This window comes from Sciurus vulgaris, assembly GCF_902686455.1.
Source record: "Sciurus vulgaris genome assembly, chromosome: 1".
NCBI lineage: Eukaryota > Metazoa > Chordata > Mammalia > Rodentia > Sciuridae > Sciurus > Sciurus vulgaris.
This window is the reverse complement of record NC_136461.1, coordinates 130470362-130488321: the sequence shown is the minus strand read 5'-3', so window position 1 is coordinate 130488321 and position 17960 is coordinate 130470362. Positions and strand designations below refer to the sequence as shown.

The following is a 17960-nucleotide window of genomic DNA, read 5'->3' as shown; positions in this document are numbered from 1 at the left end:
CTTGAATGCATGCGATTTTGTCTGAATCTATAGTCTGGTACTTTGATAATGCCAAATCCATGGCTATGCTGGCATGAATTTACTCACCTGTGTTATTAATGGGCATTGAGTTGTTGCTGGAGTTGTGAGTAAAGCTGCTTTAGAGATCTTCCATACTTGTCTGTGTGGATATGAATTTATTTCTCTAGTGACAAAATAGAAGAGTAGAACTGCTGAAGTGCATGATAAGAATTTAAGTTCTTTAAAGACTGTTAAACAGTTTTTCCAAAGTGGCTGTACAATATTGAATTTCATACCAGGCACATATAAGAATTATAGTTGCTTTGTATCTTTGCCAACATTGGTATTAGAAGTGTTTAGTACTTAGTGACTATGAAATGGTTTCTATGTTATTTGAATTTACATTCCCCTGCTAAATGATCATGAACATCTTTTAATATACTGTTATGGGCCAGGCTACATGGGCAATGACCAAACAGACTCCATTTTACCCTGAGACTCCATGTTATGTAGGAAATGCTTCTCCCGCGGGAACACCTCTCCTCTGTACCCATCAACAGTTGCTTAGCACAGCGTGTCTGGCAACACAAAATGGCAATTTTTACATAATGTAAAATTGTTCTTTGGTTCCTATTTTTCTTGGACAATGTACCCTGTCAGAAAACAATTGTCTAGATGTTAGTAACCATTCTTTAACTTGTACCCAACTAAGGTTGTTTTGACCCACTTTCCCTTCTGCTTATGATTTTAGATCTCATGTTAGTTTGTAGTTTTGAATCATAGCAACAGACACTTATGATTAATGTACCCACTTATGGTATAAAAACTCCTGTAACCCTATGCTCAGGGCTGTTCTCCCAATAGCCATTTTGGGCATTGTGAGATACAGTCAGCCAGCCAGCTAAGAAAGACTCTCAAATTTGGACTTCTCAGTGGTGACTGGTGTGTTCTTAAGTTGCACCCCAAAATAATAATTTGTCATCTACTTCTAGGTATGGTATGCTAGGCTGTGATTATTTTATTTGGAATTTGTTGTTCTTTGATCAAATGGTTTATAGTTTTAATATTTCATAAATAGTAATTATTTCATTAAATATTTTTGTCTGAATACTTACTTCTTCCTTTCTGAGACCCTACTTATACGTTATTTAGGCTACTTTAGGTTGCGCTGTAAAATTTCCAAATCTTTCCTAAGTTTCATTTTGGAGTTTCCATTGCTTTGTCTTCAACTGCACAAGTCTGTACTCTGCAGTGCCTTGTCTATTTGTGTCATCTTATGTATTTCATCTAAGACATTGGATTTTTTATCTCTAGAGGTTTGATTTGGATTTTTTTACATTTTCTAATTCTCTTATCATAATACCCATGTTTTTCTCTAACCTTTATAAGCATATATATATATATATATATATTTTTTTTTTTTTTTTTTAATATGGGGATCTATGTTGCCCAGGCTGCCTGCCCTCTAACTCCTGAACTCAAGGATTCTCCTGCTTTAGCCTCCCTAGTAGCTGGCACTACAGAGGCATACTACATTTGGTGAAATATACTGAAAATGTAAAAAGCAGTCACAGTAGTGCACTCCTCTAATCGTTCTTGCTTGGGAGTATCGGGCAAGAGGATGGCAAGTTTGAGACCAGCCTGGGCAACTTAGCAAGACCTGTCTCTAAGTAAAAGATAAAAAGACATGTGGATGTAGCTCAATAGAATACCCCTGGGTTTAATTCCCAGTACTACACAAATAATAAAAATTTAAAAATAAAGGACTGATGATGTAGTTATTGGCAGAGTGCTCCTGGGTTCAAACCCTAGTACTGTTAAAAAAAAAAAAAAAAAAAAAAAAAAAGTCAAAAAAAGTATCCAGAAAATATTTGTGGGTCATTGTCGCTGGCTCTTTGCGGTACAAAATCCATGGATATTTGTCACCGCTTGACCGCTTGCAGCAACAACTTGCACGGGTCTTATGGGTGGTGGAGTGGAAACTGAGGCACTTCAATCTTTCTCTTTAGTGCACTGCTTTCTTGCTTGTTTGTTTATAGAGGATAGAGGAAATGAGGTTTACTTGCTTTGAAAGGAGAGAGAGACTTTGCTTAAGAGAGACTTTGAGAGAAGGACAGACTTTGCTTAGAGCTTAGAGGAAGAGAGACTTGCTACGCCTCACTTAAGTTCTACTGCTTCTTACTAGTGCGTCCTGCATCCTGCGAACTAAGCCTACGTCTACCTAAGGTGCTTCAGTGATGCGTCTCAGTTCTCTGCTCTGCGATCTGCCTTCCGCCGCTGCCCCTACTCGCTGTGGCCGCTCAGGTCCTACTAGCTGCTGCTCTGTGTATCCTGTCTCGCTCTGCCTACGCTTATATCACCTCCAGGAGGCGGAGAGCAGGGCCATGCCTCTTACACAAAGATCAGGCACAATTAGGAGTGCTTGAGAACACATGCGCATACACTGTGTATGTGGACGATAAATCACCTGAGTGTGCTTATGTCAATTAACCTCCTCGCCGATGTGGTCAACATGGCACAGCCCCCAACAGGTCATATATTCAACAAAAAGACTACTCTCTGGAATATATACAGAACTCTCAAACTGGGTGTGGTGGTGCACACCACCTATAATCCCAGCAACCTGGGAGGCTGAAGTGGGAAGACTGAAAATTCAAGGCCAGCCTCAGCAATTTCACAAGATAAAAAATAGAAGGACTAGGGATGTAGGAATGTAGCTCACAGATAAAGCACCCCTGGGTTCTTTACTCTATATTGCAATAAATAAATAGATAAATAAAAGAAAAAATTTTCAACTCAACCAACATTAAACAAACAAAATCCAATTAGAAAAAAGCAAAGAACATGAGAGCATATACAGATGACAGAAAATATGCACCTAAGAAAATGTTCAATTACATAGTCATTAGGGAAATGCAAATTAAGTTAAAATCAAGTATCAGTGCATACCTACAAGAATGATTAAAATAAAAAATGACAAAACCAAATGCAGGTAACTGTGTAGAAAAATGGATCAGAGTCAAACTTTAGCTGGAAATTCTATTTCTGCCATGTTCTAGCTGGTAATCTTAGGCACACTTTCCTATTTGAGTTCCTTTTGAGAAATAAGGATTATCATAGTGTCATGCACTTTTTTTTTTTTTGGTACTGGAGATTGAACCTGTGTGGCTAGGGTAACAGGCATACAACACCGTGCCTGGTTTATGATGAGAATTTTTGATAAGCTATTGTAGAGACTGGTCAGTAGTAGGTAGTGTTTATCTATTTTTCTTTGTATAATCTCCCAGTTATTTAGCATGTTTGACATGTTTCAATTCAATGATAAGGGGCCACCCATGGTAGTGTACACTCGTAATCCCAGGAACTGGGGAGGCTGAAGCAGGAGGATTGCAAGTTTGAGGCCAGCCTCAGAAGTTTAATAAGACCTGTCTCCAAATTAAAAATACAAAGGGTTGGGGATATGATTTAGTAGTTAAGCACCCCTAGGTTCAATCCCCAGTACCAGTAAATAAATTGAGCTGAGCTTTACACATGCTAGGCAAGCCTTCTACCACTGAAGTAAATCCCTAATCCTTTTTTTTCTTTTTCCTTTTGACTTTTTATTACCCAACTTTCATTTTTTTATTTAGCTTTCTGACTGTGCCTTCCACACTTGCACAATGATTTTCTGTTCCTCAATAAGGAAAGCACACTTGATCCTATCATGGACATGTTAAGTACACATGGAACCACTATAGGTCCTGCTGACATGTTTTTCATTTTAGACAATCTCATAATGACTTAAGGTCTTACAGCACAGAACCCCTCAAATTCTTCCTGGGTACACACCACATGTAGATTTTGGTGCTTCCCAAACTTTTTTGCATAAAGGTAGATGATTCTATTACCAGGGGTTCAGGATAGCCTAGTTTTGTTAGATGCTGTATTGTCAAAAGCTGGACCATTCTGAGTGCTTCTAGACCTGTTCCCCATCCATGGGCCTTTTTCAATTTTGAGACAGGTTTCACAAATTAACCAGGTTGCCTTCCAATTTGTCATCCTCTTGTTTCAGTCTCCTAACTAGCTGGGATTAGAAATGTGCCATACCTTGCCTGCCACTTATCCCTTTTAAGTGTATATCAACCTAGGTTGGCAATGAATTTGTGTGTATGATGCTGGAGATTGAACCTAATGTCTGTCATTGTAGGTCAAGTGCTATGTTGCCAGCCCTTTTTAATTTCTCCTCTTCTACCTCTTCCACCTCCTCTCCTTTCCCCTTTCCCCCTCTTTTGCCTTTCTTCCTGGGTCTTGCTAAATAGCTCCAGCAGGCTTCCAATTTGTGATTCTCTTTCTACCTCCTGGGGAGCAGGATTATAGGTGTATGACACCATGCACAGCTTGAATTTTTTTTATCCCATCAAAAGACACAATTACAGAAATTTAAAGCTCTCAATTGAAGTGGAATGTGGTGATGCACACCCATAATCCCAGCTACTCATGAGATTAAGGCAAGAAAATCTCAAACTGAAGTCCAGTTTGAGCATGTTAAGGAGAATCTACCTCAAAATAAAATAAAAAGGGTTAGGGGTGTAATAAATAGTAGAGTGGCCCTGAATTCAATCCTCAGCATGACAGGAAAAAAAAGAAAAAAAAAAAAAAAAAAAAAAAAACCTAAAACCTTAATTGACTTTTTTTGGACGATTCTGGGATCAGGTGATACCTCATTCCATAAAATAGACTAAATGTTCTGATGAGCTGAGCAAAGGAGGTTCGATTTATCTATGGAAGGGCTGAAGAAAGCAGAAACAAATAAGAAAAAGCGGATTGGCTCTTTCTAATTTACTTTCCTCGAAAGGTGGGAACAGGATAACAGAATTGAAAAATAATTGGTTGCATAACATTAGGTTACTGTGTTGAAGGATAAAAGGAGAGGAAATTATCATGCCAATTGAAACTCTTGATTGGGAAACATGACTATTATTTCTCTCTCCTGATTTCTTAGAGGGTCCGATATTCATTTAGTCTCTGTTTGACATGGAACTTTAGCGTGAGTGACTCTATTTTGGTTTTTAGTTGGGTCTACTGGGGCCAAGTGCAGAAACTTAGTCCAAAATAATGTCCTCATGTAATTTTTGCATAATAATATCTTCTCTTTCCCTCTTTTTATTTTGTTTATTTATTTTGCTGTGCTGGGAATTAATCCCAGGGTCCCTCACATAAGCATGCATTCTACTACTGTGCTACATCCCTGGCCCTTTTTTTTCATTTTGCTCAAACTGGCTTTGAATCTGTCATTCTTCTGCCTCAGACTCTCCAGTTGCCAGACTTAACAGTAGTGTGTCACTACACCCAATTTTTAAATTTTTAACAATATTCTATCACAGTTACTCTACATAAATTGAAAAGTGAGCAAAAGGTCTACAAATGGCTTTCCCTATCAAAGTCACAATGAGAGTCAGCGAAGCTTGAAGATTAACATAGATTCAGAAAAAGACACTTGTTTTTAATTTTTTTCTATTTGTGAGCACGTATATATAACCTCCTATACTGACTTGATTATAAATGTGGTCTCCAAGCTAATTTGCTGATAGACTACAAGACTTCAGGAAAATTTCCTCCAAGAGAAACTGATTTTATCTCAGCATAAATACTTAACATTAAACAGTCAGACAGTAGTTTCTTTACACCTTTCATATTATAAATTCCCAATTAGAGGGCTTTTAACCACTGAACTACATTTCCAGTCCTTTTTTATTTTTCTTAATTATTATTTTCATCTTGAGGCAGGGTCTTGCTAAATTGTAAAGGCTGTCCTTAAACTTGTGATCCTCCTTCCTGAGCTGTTGGGATTACAGGCATGCATCATTGTGCTGGGCCCCCACTATCTTTTTTAAGACTAAGAAGAAATCTTTATTGTAAGAATGACAGTGATTCTCTATGATGAACACAGAGTCCAGTGTATTGCAAGGCACAGACTTTTTGTTTACTTAATAAAGTCATTATACATCTGTAAAATTGGGAACGGTTGGATTTATGGAAATAACACCAAAGAAGCATATAGCTTAAATAAGTTGCACTGAGGTCATCAGATGTGGTGAAAAAATATAGGAAGTGCTGACATGGATATATTCAGTGACCCATCTACAAGGTTATAGAGGAATCCTATGAAATCAAGACAGAATGTTCAGTTACTGATCCACTGAAAGTTCCAGCTAGGGTGCTGAATGGGGGACTACGCTGGGGTATGTGATTTGCTGTCAAGAACAGGTGGGCAAGTCTGTAATCCCAACAGCTCAGGAGGCTGTGGCAGGAGAATTAGGAGTTCAAAGCCAGCCTCAACAACAATACCCTGTCTCTAAATAAAATATTTAAAAGGGATGGGGAATGTCAATCAGTGGTTGAGCACCCCTGGGTTTGCTCCATGGTACCAAAAAAAAAAAAAAAAAAAAAAAAAAATTCCTGGATAGAGATAATTTTGCATATTACTGCTACATTCAAGACAATGAGCAAGAAGATAAGCCCCACTGACATATGTGGTACTATAGTATTATGAGTCTTTACAGGACATGGAAATGCCTTGGGAATAGGATGTTGAGGGATGAACCACTGCTTCCTGAGGAGGCAACTCTTTAACATGAAAAGAAATGAAAGTAATTTAGTGAGGTATAGAAGGTGAGCATCCTGGGGAGTAGGATTGGCTTCAGCAAATACTTAAGGTTGCAAGGCTGAAAGAAGAGAAAGGGTTGAGTTCAGTTGTTTGGGTTCATTGAGTTCAGTTGTTTGTCTTTGGGTGTGTCTGAGGGAGTGTTGGGAGAGGAAAGCAGGACCTCACTGTGGGTGAAGAAGGAGTTACATAGTATAGAAATAAGTCAAGATTAAGGAACCAGTGCAAAGTATGTCTTAAGGGATGCATTAGACAAGGCTGTCAGATTTGGCTTTTTTCAAGGGAAGAGCTTAGGTTCATCCTCTGTGATTTTGAAACCCAAGACTCCACTAAGGAAGTGGATTTATATCTTTGCTAGTCCTAGATCTAGTCCAGGCTTATTCCAAGGCCCACCTCTAAACAAAAAATGGCCCTCCAGAAGTTGAAGAAAAGACTCCTGTGTAGCATTAGAATGTTTAAAAATGAAATGGTTTGTTTGTTTAATTGTGTGATCACAAACCTATAAGCTGAACAGGATCTTAGAAATCCTAATTTAGTCTTTTCCTAACAGATAAAAATTAGGCAGAAAGATCATATTATACATGCAGCAAATTCAAGAATTCAACTTCCAGGATTTCAAGAGTATTATCTACTGAAATATGAAAAATGGTCTAATTTTTGCTGGAAACAGGAATTTCCAAAGATATCTGAAAGTATACAAATGCTAAGTGAAGAATTGTATTTCTTTTTAGTTGAATTAAAATTGGACAATTTAAACATGATTAAAGGCAGTATACGATATTAGAAAAGTATGGTTTTTAAAAATAATCTTACCACTAAATATTTAAATAAATCTTGTGACTAACATTAAATCAACATTTAAAAATGTTTGAAGGAGTCTAGCTTACAGTGACCCCTGGTGTTATTCTGAAAAACATACAGCATGCTAATTCATCCCTTTTTGGATTGGAAATTGAACTCAAGGGGTGCTCTACCACTAAGCCACAGTCCCACAGCTTTTTATTTTTTATTTTTGTCTATTTCCTTACCAATGTGTTAAGAATCAGGTGATGAGGTAGCATTTTGAACTAGTTTCTTCTCTAATCAGGCTTTGCCATCAATTTGCTGTGTAGTGAGACCATGCCTGAGGAGCTGTCAGGTTGTATATAACTCTAAAGTAGATCACCACCATGTAGGTAGCCTGGGACCCTTAGATAAACCCAGCAGTGATAAAGGAGCACATGGCCCAGTCAGAATAAAGAGCACGTGCCCAGTGTAGTGGTGCATGCCTATAATTCCTGCTACCTAGGAGGCTGACTTCGAGAATCAAAAGATCAAGGGCAGACTGGGCAATTTAGGGAGACCCTGTCAAAAAATAAAAAACAAGAAGGGGGGATGTATCTCAGTGGAAGAGTGCCCCTGGTTTCAATTCTCAGTACCAAAAATAAATAAGTAAATAATACACACACACACACACACACACACACACGCGCGCACACACACACACACACACACACGGGTTTTCTCACACTCTAATTCTGCATATCATTAAATGTTTAGACTTTTTACTTAAATATTATGCTGTTTAAGAATCTGTTAACACATGTGGCTCTAGTTCATAGATTCCTTAAAAATTACTGCATACCATTGGAGTGTATAAATATTCTATCATTTACTTATCCACATACTTACTGATGGACAATTAGGCTTATCTTTGACACTGACACTTTTTGGGGGTGGAGGATGTCCACTGGGAACTGAAACCTGGGCCATGCTACCACTGAGCTATATCTCAGCTCGGGGTCTCCCTACATTGCCCAGGCTGGCCTTGAACTTAAAATCCTCCTGCCTCAGTCTCCAGAGCCACTCAGATTACATTTGTATGCCACTGTGCCCAGCAATACTGTGTTTTAAAAGCTCAAGCTCAGGCCCTGGTATGCAGAGATGAACTAGGTATATTCTCTAGTCACAAGTTACAACATGTTTGAGATAAGCATAAAGGGATTATGGACTGTGAGGAGAAAGATACTACATGTATATAATACAATTAGTTGTGATCACAATAGGGGAGAATAGACAAAGCACCTTGTCAGAGTGCCTGGTTCATGGCAGATGTTTGTGGAGTGAATAAACTAGCAAATCAATGAGTAGGAAACTGCAAGGCATGCCAAATATCTGGGTGTGGACTGTAGTTAATATGCTTACTACTAACTGCAGTAGTTAGTAGTAAGTAGTAACTGCAGTAGTTAGTAGTAGAAAAGAGTTGCTGTACAAGGAAAACCCCGATCTTGGTTGTCATTTCAAGAACTGAGAGGTAAATGGATTTATTGGAAAAAATAGTCTTTCATTGCTTTTAAATTCTGGTTACTTTTTCATAATTTAGAGCCTCAATTACTACTTAGTCGAAGAAACAGCATACATCAAGCCTGATGTTTCTACTTAGAAATGTAAACAGCACCTCCTCAGTCACCTTTTCAATTGCAGAGATGCTCCAGCTAGTTAAAGGACACCACACCCCATCCATATTTACACTGAGTGAAGAATAAATTTGGCCAGGCTGCTTTGTTAAAATACCAATAATTCAAACCTCAGTTTCAAGTTCATATAGTATAACAAAGATGCAGTTTCATTTAAAAGTACCCCACTGGCCACTGGGGATTTAAGGAGGAGTGGGGTGGGGGACAATGGGTGGGTGCTCTACCACTGAGCTACCTCCTCAGACCCTTTATTTTTTATTTTGAGTCAGGATCTTGCTAAGTTGAAGTTCTTGCTAAATTTGAGGCTGCCTTGAACTTAAGATCCTATTGCCTCAGCCTCCGAAGCCTCTTCTGGACAGGCATTACAGGTACATGCCACCACACTGGGATCTTGTTTGGTTTTTGAGAGCAGTAAAAATTATCCATGCTGAGAATTTTACTTTGATGTGGGAGTTTCTTTACCTTTTTATTTCCTTGTGCTATTGAGAATTTTAAAAGTTGAGAGTTTAAAAAAGAAAAGAACCAGCTACTGGAGAGACTGAGCCAAGAGGATCATTCAAATCCACAAGTTCAAAACCAGCCTTGGAAACATAGCAAGATCATATTTCAAACAAAACCAAGCCTGAGTTTCAGTTTTCTCACATAAAATTGCAGTTTGCTGATAGATAAATAAGGTATAGAAGGCAATGAAGAATATGTTGCTCTGTGTCTAAGGGGGATCAGAACAAGGCACAGCTGAAGCTATGGAGCATTTGAAGAATTAAAAATTCCTGTTCAGTAGCTCATGTCCCTGATCACAGTGACTAGAGATTCAGGTAGGAGGATAATAAGTTTAAGGGCAACCTCAGTAACTCAGTGAGAGCCTGTCTCATAATAAAGAATAAAAAGGACTGAGAATGTAAGTTCAATGGTAAAGTGTCCTGGGGTTCAATCCCTAGTATCAATAAATAAATAAATAGTCACTACTTGGCAACTTCTTTCAAATATGTGGTAAGAACAGATAACAAGTTACAAATCTTAGCCTACTGTCAAATACACACCAAGAAAATAAAAGCAGAATATGACAGATATAACTAATTAATCTTGTTTCAGAGATTGGCAATTTTCCCTTCTGGCCCCACTATCTAATTTCCATATCTCATCTTAAATTCCTGAGCTTTTATCATGCCAACTCCTGTATCTCTTTTCCATCTTGTATATTTTATCTTCTTTCCCTGATTCAGTGGTGTTCTAGCATGTTAGACACCTGGTACAGATTTTTCTTTTAGATAGGGGTAAAACATTTCTTAAAAATTATTTTTGATTAACATGTTAATTATACATACTAATAGGGTTCAATGTAATGTTTCCACACATACAACTGCTTACTGATCAAATCCAACATCCCTTTAATTACCCTCTCTACATTCCCACATCTTTCCTGATCACTATTAATCACTATTCTAATTGCTGAGGCTGGCCTTGCACTGGGATTTCAGGCCTTGGGTACTGCACATTAGGCTCAAGTCCATTTTTTTTTTTTTTTGAGCTGCCACTTATGAGAGTGCCTGGTTTATTTTACTAAGCATGACCTCCAATTCTATTTATTTTGCTGCAAATGATAGGATATCATTCTTCTTTATGACCAATACTCCACTATTTATACATACCACATTTTATTTATCCATTTATTTGCTTATGGGCAGGTAGACTAACTCCCTTATAACTATTGTGAATAAAGACAATAAACGTGGGTGTGTGGGTATCTCTGGTTTACCCATGTCATTTCCTTTGGTTATATTCCCAGAAGTGGGAAATCTGGATCATATGACAGATCAATTGTTAAGTTTTTTGAAAAACTTTCATACCATTTTCCATAATGACTTTTACATTTCACCAAGAATGTTTGAGTTCTTTTTCTCTACATCCTAACATTTAGCTTTTATAATAGCCATTGTAAATGGGATGAGATTGTATCTCACTAGTCAATTAGCACTTCCCTGATAACAATATTTAGCGTTTTTCCAAAATGTTGGCCATTTGTATATCACCTTTTAAGAAGTGCCTATTCAGATCATTTGCTCATTTTTAAAATTGGATTACTTGCATTTTTTTTCTTTTTAACCATCAACAGCATTTTATTTGGGAAGTTGCTGTGTATTACATAGGTATTAACTTCCTCTCATCCCTATTCCTCCCCTAAAACCCAGAAAGATTTTTTTTTTAATGTACAAAAATCTGTCATCTGATTTCTCTAACATCTTAAGTTAAAAAACTTAGGTGGTACTTTTCCTTGAGAGCACAGTTCTGAAGGAGAATGCAGTCTATCCTTGTGCTCACTACAGACTTCTGGGGAAAAAATGGTCAATGCCTCTGCTTCCTTCTAATAAAATCCTTTCTCAATTATTAAACATTATCATTCCTCACTTGGTACCCTTTTAGAAACTTGATTGTTGGATGCATTTTTCATTTGGCAAAAATTCAATGTGGCTTTGCGTGGGATGTTTAAGCATCAGAAACAGCAGTGTTGATGCTCTGGTTTTGAGAGGGAAAATATAGAGACATACAAGTTCCCTGGAAGAACAGGGAGACTGAGGAGACTAAGATGGGGTGTGCAGAGTTAATGAGGCTGATAGACACTACTTGGTTTTGAATTCTGTGGTTGTCAGCTACCAGAGACTGCAGTGTAGGCCAGAATCTCTCCAGGAACAAGTTTGTTTAGGCTCTGTAAGATGACACAGTTTGCTTCACTTTGTTCCAAGTGTATCAGAGCAGACATGCACAGCAAGGAGAAATATGGGTTGTCCACAGTGGGCAGTAACCTGTAAATAAACATATACAGGCATTTCTGTGAATGCCCTGTCAGCCTAGGCATTAGGCAAAGAAAAAAGAAGCTTCCTGTTACGGTATATTCCATCTCTAACTCACCCAAGACCCCAAGCTTCCTTAGAGCCAACAGATTCAAGGCCAAAATGAAGTTGAGTTACATGTCACTCTTGGTCATCTGGAAGCTGGTTTGCTGAGGCCCCTGCAAAAGACTTGGGTATGCCCACGAGGGCAGCAAGTCTACCCGGAAGGGTATACCTTAATGATCTTCACATCGTCCACAGGGGGGTGGTCCTGGAAGTTTGTTTCCACCATTCCCACTCGATTCACCATTCCTATGCCCGGGCACACTAGGCCAAAAATGATGTGTTTGCCATCGAGCCACTGGGTAGGGGCAAGGGTCACAAAGAACTGGCTGCCATTGGTGTCTGGCCCTGCACTGGCCATTGCAAGAATTCCAGCCCCAGTGAACTTCAGGTCTGGATGAAGTTCATCTTCAAACTGTTTGCCATAGATAGATGCACCACCTCGACCTGTCCCTGTTGGGTCACCAGCCTGGATCATGAAATCTTTGATGATTCTATGGAATTTGGTGCCATTGTAGTAACCTCGATGAGACAGTTCAGCAAAGTTCTATCAGGTCTTGGGAGCATGCTTCCAGTACAGCTCCAGCACAATGATTCCCATGCTGGTCTCCAAGTAAAGGTTGGGCGGCTGCCTGGAGTCTGGGGAATGGCTGCCATAACGAAGCTATTGGAATTCTCCTTTAACAAGTGCTACTTCTGGTGATTTGCAGGGGACCCTCTGCTGCTGCGCATACTTCCAGTCCCCACTGTTCAACCCTTTTGATTCCAGGATTTAGGCGAAGGGGACAAAGAGAAGGAAGAACTCTTCTCAGATTACTTGCATTTTTTGAGGTCTTCATATATTCTGAATATTACCCTAGTGTCTTAGGTAGTTGGCAAATATTTCCTCCCATTCTGTAGGTTGTCTTTTCACTGATTGCATTCTTTGCTGCATAGCTTTTTATCGACTGTAATCCCATTTGTCAATTTTTGCTTGTTTCCTGTGTTTTTGGCAGTCCTATTGTAACAGGAACTCTTTAAAATGGGAGATTTAGAGGAGGATCCAGGACTGATTCTATTTTGACCCTTGCCTTATTCTGGGTTATTTCTCCAGTTTATCTCAGGTTCCAGGAACACTGACTTGAGCTTTTCAGGCAGATCATCTCATGATGGGAACCCAACTGTCCCCTCAAGCAGTTACAATTTCCTAGGCAGCAAAACCCCAGAACTGACCTAGGGTAATGGTTAACTAGACTACAGTTTGACCAAGATTGCTTGACTTTGCATACTTCTTATCCCTCTCCTCACTGCCCAGTACTGCTTTTGTCTTTCCTTTGTATAAACATGGAGCTCTTATCAGTACCTTCAAAGACAGGATTTAGGACACTAAGTGACATCCCTTCTTTTTACTTTTTGTTTTCAGACAGGGTCCTGCCAAATTGCTAAGATTACAGGTCTTTGCTACTGCACCCGGCTCAGGTCTACTTTTTTTTTTTTTTTTTAAAGCTGACACATATGAGAGAATCTACAATACCCAGTTCTTGGAATGGCCACACTGAAATAATTCCTTTCCTACTTTACCACCACTCATTCCTCTGGCCTCTTGAGGTAACAGGTGGCCAAATCTGGTCTGTTGGGACTCTGCAGCACCAACCTCCCAATAGATCAGATACGGGGCATGTGCCACCTTTCAATTTTAAAGATATTTACATTTTGTAATAATTTCATACATGTGAACTAAAGTTTACACTTACCAAATTGTTCCAGAGAATGACAAAATGAGATAGTAAAATGGGATTGTGTCAAAAGCCCATGGATATCTTAAGTACAGGGACAGAATAGGGGCTGGTGGGAGAATAGGTATAGGTATAAATAGTTACAGATTGCATGGCAGAAGAGTAAGGGAGTTCTTTACTCATAAATTCTATTTTCTCAGCGATGTAGGAAGTGAGACTATTTACCAAGGAGAGAACTGGGAAGTGGTAGCAATTAGGGATTCAAGAATAGTACAATTTGATGGAGAAGAGGATGAAAGAATGGGCTACTAAGGAAACATAACATAGAATGCTGATGTACGATTAGAATCCAGGTTTCCAGACATTCAATTCTGTGTTTTTTGCAGTTTTTGCAGTAGTGGGAATTAGACCCAGGCATATTCTAACATTCAGCTACCTCCCAGACCTTTTTAAAATTTTGACACAGGATCTTCCTAAGTTGCAGAGGTTAGCCTTGAACTTGCAATGTTCCTGCTTCAGCTTCCTGAATCTCTGGGTCACTGGCATTACAAGTGTAAGCCACCAAACCCTGTAAGTGTCACTTTAAATAAACCATATTAATAATGAATGACAGGCAGAGATGTACATCTTTAATCCCAGCTACTTGGGAAGCTGAAAAAGGACAGTCACAAGTTGGAGGGTGGCCTGGACAATTTAGTGAGTCCCTGTCTCAAAAGCAAAAAGGCGTAGGGATATAGCCCAGTGGTAGAGTACTGGTCTAGCATGTACAGGGCCCTGGATCCAATTGCCCAGTACTGGAAGAAAAAAACAAAATGACAACTGGGAAAAGAATATTGCATGCATGGACATCGGGTAGGATTGACTAAAACAAAAGGGATCATCTGAAAAAACATAATAAAAACTGATGTTACCTAAAAACTGATGTTACCAAAATAAACAGATAAGCACCTTGGGTAAAAATCTTTAATTGTGTATGATAAACAAAAGAAGCGATTTTAAGTTACAAAAGATGATACATTTTTCAAAGATGTAGTTGTAAAAATGCAGAAAGTGTACACACAAAGGGAAAAAAAATCACTTAATTTTTATTTTGTATGTATTTAAAAAGTTTTGGTAGGCTTCATTACATACATTTTTATCATATTGCTTTTGTACAAACATTAAAATTCATTCAAAGAATGATCAACAAGCATTTCCTTAAAGAAGTCATAAAGAACTAAGGTCACAGCTGAGTACAGTGGTGCATCCTTGTAATCTCAGTGACTTGGGAGGCCGAGGCAGGAGGATCTCAAGTTTGAGGCCAACCTCAGTAATTCAGTGAGACACTAAGCAACTTAGTGAGACCCTGTCTCAAAATAAAAATAAAATAAAAAGTGTTAGGGTGTGGCTCAGTGGTTCAACATCCATGGATTCAATCAATCCCTGACACTAAAATAAATAAATAAATAAATAAAAAATAAAAAATTAACTTGAAGGAAATATAGTGAATTAGTAATAACCTCTCCATGCCTCAGTTCTTCACCTGTAAAACTGGAAAAAACTTACAGAATCTGGGTAGGGCTGTTAGGATAACAAAACAGGTTTATAAATCTAAAACCCACATTTGGCATGTAAGACACATTGGAAAGTGTTTTATAAGCTTCAGTAAAGTTTCTTTTCTTTTCTTTTTTTTTAAATAACCACACCTCCCACTATTGAGATGCAATCAAAATAACAAGGTACTTAAGGACAGGGAAAAAAAAAAGCAAAGAATCTTGGGATCCGGGGCCTGTGTCATTAAATCAAATATATTTTGAACTATTAGGTGGTAGTAAAATGAACAGTGGGTCAAGACTAGTATGGGGGGAAATGGGAGGAAAAGAATGGAAAATATCAGTCACAAGCAGCAAGTATTTTTCTTCTGAAACATTTCATTACTATAGAGGCCTATCTGTGTGTACTTGGTTATATGCTGAAAGTATTCTGTAATGTAGATTTCAAAGAAGTTTGTAGTCCAGAAAGCACCTGGATATCGGTTTGACATCTGTGATTGGCTTATTTCTCCTTAAGGCATTCCAGAAATAGTGTCAGCTCTACTTTGGTGGGGGAAAAAAAAATGCAGGTGGGGTGGAGGGACTGGGGATTGAATCAAGGGATGCTCTCCTACTGAGTTATATCTCTCCAGTCCTTTTTTATTTTTGAGACAAGCTCTAAGTTACTGAGAGTCTTGCTAAGTTGCTGAGGCTGGCCTTGGAGTATGTGATTCTCCTGCCTTAGCTTATTGAGTTGCTGGGATTATAGGCATTCAACATCATGTCCAGCTTACTGTGGGACACTTTGCTAAACTCAAAGAAAAACAGGAACCGAATAAAATATGATGCTAAGGAGATATCTCTTTCAATGTGTAAAATATTTGTAAATGTTTTGTCTCAATCTATTGTTTTGAAACACTTCTTGTAGTGTGTTTGCAGCATTAGAAACAGTGTTGCTCACTAGCTTTTCAACTTCATCACTAGCTTTGAAGAGAGTCATGCATAAGTTAACTATCATCATTATCATTAATATGTGTGAGTACCAACAGACCAACTGCGTAGGGCAGCTTTAAGGTACTGTAAATAGTACTGAAAATATTAACTTAATAATCACAGTGTTCACAGCCTCTTAATAGCACATGATCACGTACACCAAATTAGTTCTGATTTTAAAAACAAAGTCTGAAACAATATATCTTGTTAACCCCTTTAAAAATGGACAATTATGATTCATTCATACTTTGAATAAAGCGAAATTATGACTTGTGACTGTTGCTTTGAACATAACCTGAAAGAAAATGAATGTAATGACACCAAGTTCTAAGAGAAATGTCTAATGCATATGCCAAATGAAATCACAAATCAGAGAGAGTTGGCAAAATTATTATGTATATTGATTTTCCTAATATCTGAACGTACTTTGATAAAGGATTAGTGCCACATAAACTTGCCTCTGCAAATTTTGTTAACGGTCCCCTGAATTAGCCTTTGAGGTATTTGAAGGCAGGAATTTGCCATAGTAACTTACTTAGTGGCCTTCAATATAAATATCTGTAGAACTTATTCATTCTACAATTTTGTGGGGGTAACCAGGGACTGAACCCAGGGTGCTTCACCACTGAGACACGTCCCCTGCCCTTTTTCTTTTTTTATTTTGAGAAGAGGTCTCACCAAGTTGCTTAGAGCCTCCTATGTTGCTGAGGCTGTCTTTGAACCTGTGAATCCTCTTGCCTCAGTCTCTCAAGCTGCTGGGATTATAGATGTGGTCACCACACTGGGCTCGATAAATATTTTTGTCACCTACAGCAAGCTCTCCAAAATGTTCTAGGAACTTTTTTTTTTTTTTTTAGTTGTTGACAGACCTTTATTTATTTTATATATTAATATGCGGTGCTGAGGATTGAACACAGTGCCTCACACATGCTCAGCAAGTGTGCTATCCCTGAGCCACAACCCCAGACCACTAGGAATTTAAAATAATAATGCATAAGTCCGATCAGGTGTGGTGGCACTTGCCTGTAATCCTAGTTACTTGGGGAGGCTGAGATAGGAGGATCACAAGTTCAAGGCCACCTAGGCAAGTTAGCAAGACCTTACCTTGTCTTAAAATCAAAATAAAAAGGGTTGGTGATGTAGTTCAGTGCTTGCCATGCATATAGGAGCCCTGAGTTCCATCACCAATGTTGGATGTGGGGGAATTTAAATTTTCATAAATTAAAAGGAGATAAAAAATTTGCAGATGTGTGATATACAACAGTAGGATTGGTGATTACCACACTGTCTGGAGGTCAGAAGTTGCTAATGCCCAAGCTGTTTTGAAGGATGATTTAGAAAGTGAGTAAGTGGGCAAGAACATTCCTGGATAGGCAAATTTACATAAGGCATGTATAAAAGAAAAAGATGCAAGGAGATACAATTGGAGAGATAGACTGGGATCTAATCATGGAAAGTTTTGTGTGCCATGTTTAGATGTTTAAATGGCATCTAGTATACAAAACCAAGTGAAGACTGTTAGGCAGGAGAGGCAGGATTACATTGGTCTTGGATGAAATAAATAATGGAGACTAGTAGCGGGTCAGTACAGGTATGAATTGAGAACTTGAATAAGATGTGTCACTGCCAACAAATGCTTATTAACACAATGTACAACACTGTAAACCCAAGTATTAGGGAAACTTTTAAAAAGAGCTTATAATCAGCAAGGTTTAGGTATTCAAAAGATTAAATGTGAGTTTCTTAGGAAT

The 17960-nt window shown here is 38.4% G+C and overlaps 1 protein-coding gene and 1 pseudogene across 2 annotated transcripts in view; both read right to left on the bottom strand.

The window, feature by feature from the left end:
- Positions 1-17960, bottom strand: part of LOC306665182 (uncharacterized protein) — a gene marked incomplete at its 5' end in the record, with an annotated part of 55537 nt that overhangs the window by 31934 nt on the left and 5643 nt on the right. The window contains one exon of the mRNA XM_079146510.1: positions 88-184. Within this exon, the coding sequence (XP_079002636.1) occupies positions 88-184 (97 nt within the window). The remainder of the gene's footprint in view (positions 1-87; positions 185-17960) is intronic.
- On the bottom strand, positions 11248-12722 carry LOC306654409 (peptidyl-prolyl cis-trans isomerase-like 1; annotated as a pseudogene). Its single transcript has 2 exons — positions 12706-12722; positions 11248-12654 (listed from the first exon to the last, which is right to left on the bottom strand). The product of its transcript is annotated as a peptidyl-prolyl cis-trans isomerase-like 1 (transcript).